A 3,981-nucleotide genomic window follows, 5' to 3' on the forward strand; every position below is an offset into this window, starting at 1 on the left:
CTGCCGTTTTTTTTTGTTGAATCGTGGGTAGGACAATCCTTTGATAAATCTTTTGTTATTTATCGTGATATTTTATATGGATAAACCATAGCTACTACTGCAACAAAGAAGACTGTATACGAAAATCGACATGTCTTCAAAATTCGGTTTAATGTTTTGCGTGAGCGATTATTGGAACACACAAAAATGTGATCAAATATCCGCTCATGAGGTCTTGTGTTTTTAAAATAAAGAATTATATCATCAAATGAAAATAATGTCAGACGACTTCATTTGAAAGTTGTTAATATTTCTAGAATCCGTGCGAAAAATGTTGGTTTTTGACACGAAAAATCAAGTTTTACACTAGTGATCGGAAATAGGGGCATGAGCGTATACTGGTGGACTGATGGAATTTCTTTTGAAAGTTTGTGTATTCCTTCAAGGCTTTTTCATGGATATTTCAACACACTTTTTTTAGGATTACTCCAGTAATATCTAGCCCTATGCTAGAAATTCTTTCAAAAATAGTGGCGAGTAATTTTTAGTGCCTTTGTCACGTTTTTCGACATGGTCATTAAAAAGCCACTAAGGTACCGCGGGGTCAGTGGGTAAATGGGGTAAGTGAAAATAATTTGTATAATTTACTGAATATGTGAAATAACGTTTTATACTCATGCGTAAACCTTTGAGGCCATTCAGAACATTACAATAGATAAGAGATTCCTGAGATTTTTCAATCAATCTTACATAATAAAGGGAAAGCTTGTTAACCTGTCAACTATCACTCCGTAACAAGTTAGCAGCGTGCAATCTGATTTTAATATTTTCAGTGGAAAAAAAAAGTTGCGGAAAATACTTTCAAACTGAAATAAAAAAAAGTTTTATAATACCGTATATGATTGTAACGCAATGCAGTGCGCTCACTATGTCCCGGCTACCACTATTAAAATATGAATGTCATGTCTTAATCATCATATCCTTGGTCTGTAGTTTTCTTAATTCGCTGAATAAAGTAAGATTTAAGCCTGATTCATCTAGTCTAATTTGTATACATGGTAACAATACCATGAAAAGACTACAGAAAATTTGAAAACCTTTGTATAAATAATCTATTTTGTATCAAAATTCGATTAAATACTCATGACCACAATAAGAAAAAGAAGCGTTTCACTTGTTAAATCAAAATGTTGCTTTACATAAAATCTTTTGTCTAGGGTAGGTGTACCAATAATTGCCTAAGGAAAAATATTTTTTCATAAATCAATCTTGTCAAAGGCCGGGAAATTTTTTTTTTCTATAATTTTCTCAGCAAATTTTGAGAACGTTGTCACGTTATTCTAAAGTGATTTAACGCTAGTCTATTTATTCCTATTTTGTATCTTAAAATGGCATATAATCTGGGCTGACGAATATTGGTACTATGACGAATACCGGTGCATCTATTCTACTGGTTTTATAATTTTGTCACTAATTTGTTGAACCTTTAACGTAAATTTCAATGTTTCTTGCCTCAACCAAATATACGCGGAATTATATGAAGGGCCGTAGCATAAATAAATAGCAAAAAGAAAATATAACAAAGACAGTTAGCCAGCCGAGAGTCATACTTTTTACTCTTGAGTGCCCTTACTATTTTGTTCGTCACTGTATGTAGTGATTCATGCATTGGTGTGAAACAAAGTATACTTGTATACATTCTAAGCTCCCGCTGTAGGTAAGCGATGGATTTGTTTTGATTTTCATGTCAATATTCATACAGTTAGCTGCACTGGTATTATACTGGCTAGTTAAACAAAATAATTTGTCTCTTTTGTGCATAATTACCGTGATTTCATTACATATAGATACCAACTTTCAATGTTTGTCTGCCAAAACAGTCCTAGTGATGATACAATAATTGAAATTAATATCGAACAACATGTGGTGTGTATGTGTGTGTTTATCATTCGCAGGAAATGATTGGCGCGATAAGAAATACCCTACACAGGTGATGAATTGGAATCATATTCGATTATTATGTATAATAACTATTACCTATTTAACCATTTTCAGGAAAAATAGCATCTGAATTCTCGGATAGACGGCTAATGAATTCCTAGCAAAGGTCTATAATGGCTAGTAGCAATGTACCGACAGGACTTCTAGACGTTAAGAATATGGACTTAAATGATTCAGATACAGAAATATCGTCAATAGTAATGGATTGCATACTTATGGAAAACGTTCCCGTGCAATGGTCGGATGTCGCTGGATTAGGAGATGCAAAGGAAGCGCTGACAGAAGCTGTAATTCTACCAATCCAGTTTTCACATTTGCACACGGAAGAACAAATTCCTTGCAGAAGAGTTTTGTTAATTGGTGTAACAATTTATCGTTAAGTCTATGTTGAAACCTATTAATACTTGTTTATTAATTACAGCCTCCTGGTACTGGTAAAACGTACTTGGCCAAAGCTGTTGCGTCGCAAGCGAGTAATGCATCGTTTTTCTTTATAGCGAGTTCAGATTTAGTATCTAGATGGATGGGGAAATCTGAAAAGTTGATAAGGAGTGTTTTTGAATTGGCCCTAGCTCGTCAACCCAGTATAATCTGCATCGATGATGTAGACATGCTATGCTTGTCCAGATTAGACAACGAAAACGTGCGTAAAATCAAAAACGAACTCTTGATTTCAATTCAGGAAGTGGGTGGCAACGAAATATTCGTGATTGGAGCGACTAATGCTCCCTGGCTTTTAGACGCCGATATAAGGACATGCTTTGAAAAATGCATCCGCGTCCCACTGCCCGAAGAAAACGCCCGATTGATGATTCTCAAGCAACATCTGGGCAACATGTCCGGCAAACTCACGGAGGAATGTATTCGAACCGTGGCCAACAATACGAAAGACTACTCAGGAGCGGATATTGTCTTGGTGGCCCGCGATGCCCTGATGCAACCCGTCCGGAAAATTCAATCGTCGACGCATTTCAGGAAAATTTCTAGCATGTGTGCTGGCAATGAGGAAACGATTCCTGAAGATTTCCTGGTGCCGTGTAGCCCTGGTGATGTCGGGGCCATCAAGATGAGTTGGATGGAAGTACCCAGTGAAAAGCTGTACGTGGCACCAGTTACGACAGTGAGTTCATTTGATACAATCTGTGAGTAATTCGATTGTTATATCTTGTTCAACGTATCTGATTTTGCAGGAAAACATTCTGGAGTCACTGTCTACCACCAAACCTTCTATCGACGAAGATTATATGAAAAAACTGGACAAATTTATGGAAGTTTACGGACAGAGTTCCCTAGAACACTAGGGAAGTGTTGTGTGAGCCTTTCATTTCGTCGCACCAATTACGGATTGAGTAATGCTTTTCATGGTCTGCAACGTGTTTTTGATCGAGTGGCGTTGATCTTCGATTGTCACTTGATCCTACTAAATGTGCTTCGCTGAAGATTTTCTGCTGGTCGGAGGAACTGGAGATATATTTTATGTTAACAATGTTCACATCATTTTTTAAGTTTCGTTTATTTTGTGTTTTGCCAAATATATTAGTCGTCTCGTGTCACGTCACGTGAGATGACTCGACTAACCCGGTTCGCAGAATCGCCTGATTATATGCAAAAAATAAACTGAAATCCTAACAAAAAATAATGGTAAAACTATGAAATTTAAGCGTAATGAAATTGAGAACCCTCTGTGTTAGTATTTTTTAAACATTGTTATTGTTTAAACATTGTTATTAACATATGTTATTGTTCCTAATAAATATTTTGACGGGGTGATGAGACACGAATCCATATCAATAGAAAACTTTGATATGTTAATACCAGGCAATAAATGGTGGAAAGCATCATGCCGTTGACGCAAAATGAACCAATGTTGAGCAGGATCCACGCTCACGAACCAACAGCGACCGATTTGCTCACAGATTCTTGCATCGGAAAACCAGAACAAAACAAATGTAAGAAGAGCGTGATTGCTGGATGAGCAAATTTTGCTGAAAGCCGTTCTTT

The 3,981-nt window shown here is 36.4% G+C and overlaps 1 protein-coding gene across 4 annotated transcripts; it reads left to right on the forward strand.

Moving 5' to 3' along the window:
* Nucleotides 1-1,629: 1,629 nt before the first annotated feature.
* On the forward strand, nt 1,630-3,755 carry LOC110675821 (vacuolar protein sorting-associated protein 4B-like). 4 transcript variants are annotated; one of them, XM_021841686.1, is made up of 5 exons: nt 1,630-1,696; nt 1,827-1,969; nt 2,035-2,342; nt 2,402-3,100; nt 3,171-3,568. In XM_021841686.1, the coding sequence occupies exons 3-5, from the start codon at nt 2,094-2,096 to the stop codon at nt 3,279-3,281; spliced, it is 1,059 nt and encodes a 352-aa protein (XP_021697378.1). In that variant the 5' UTR covers nt 1,630-1,696; nt 1,827-1,969; nt 2,035-2,093; the 3' UTR covers nt 3,282-3,568. The 4 variants fall into 4 exon arrangements, with proteins under 4 accessions (XP_021697378.1, XP_021697385.1, XP_021697391.1 ...); XM_021841693.1 differs by lacking the exon at nt 1,630-1,696 and having other exon boundaries at nt 1,709-1,969; nt 2,402-2,414; nt 2,478-3,100; XM_021841699.1 differs by lacking the exon at nt 1,630-1,696 and having other exon boundaries at nt 1,709-1,969; nt 2,035-2,340; nt 2,402-2,421; nt 2,478-3,100.
* Nucleotides 3,756-3,981: the final 226 nt, after the last annotated feature.

Source organism: Aedes aegypti, chromosome 1, assembly GCF_002204515.2.
Source record: "Aedes aegypti strain LVP_AGWG chromosome 1, AaegL5.0 Primary Assembly, whole genome shotgun sequence".
In the NCBI taxonomy this organism is placed as follows: Eukaryota; Metazoa; Arthropoda; class Insecta; order Diptera; family Culicidae; genus Aedes; species Aedes aegypti.

Bases quoted from the DNA above. Each gene is read 5' to 3' on its own strand.
- LOC110675821 (XM_021841686.1), top strand. From the start codon at position 2,094: ATGGCTAGTAGCAATGTACCGACAGGACTTCTAGACGTTAAGAATATG. The intron at 2,343-2,401 runs GTAACAATTTAT...TATTAATTACAG, and splicing joins GAAGAGTTTTGTTAATTGGT to CCTCCTGGTACTGGTAAAAC. The intron at 3,101-3,170 runs GTGAGTTCATTT...CTGATTTTGCAG, and splicing joins ACGTGGCACCAGTTACGACA to GAAAACATTCTGGAGTCACT.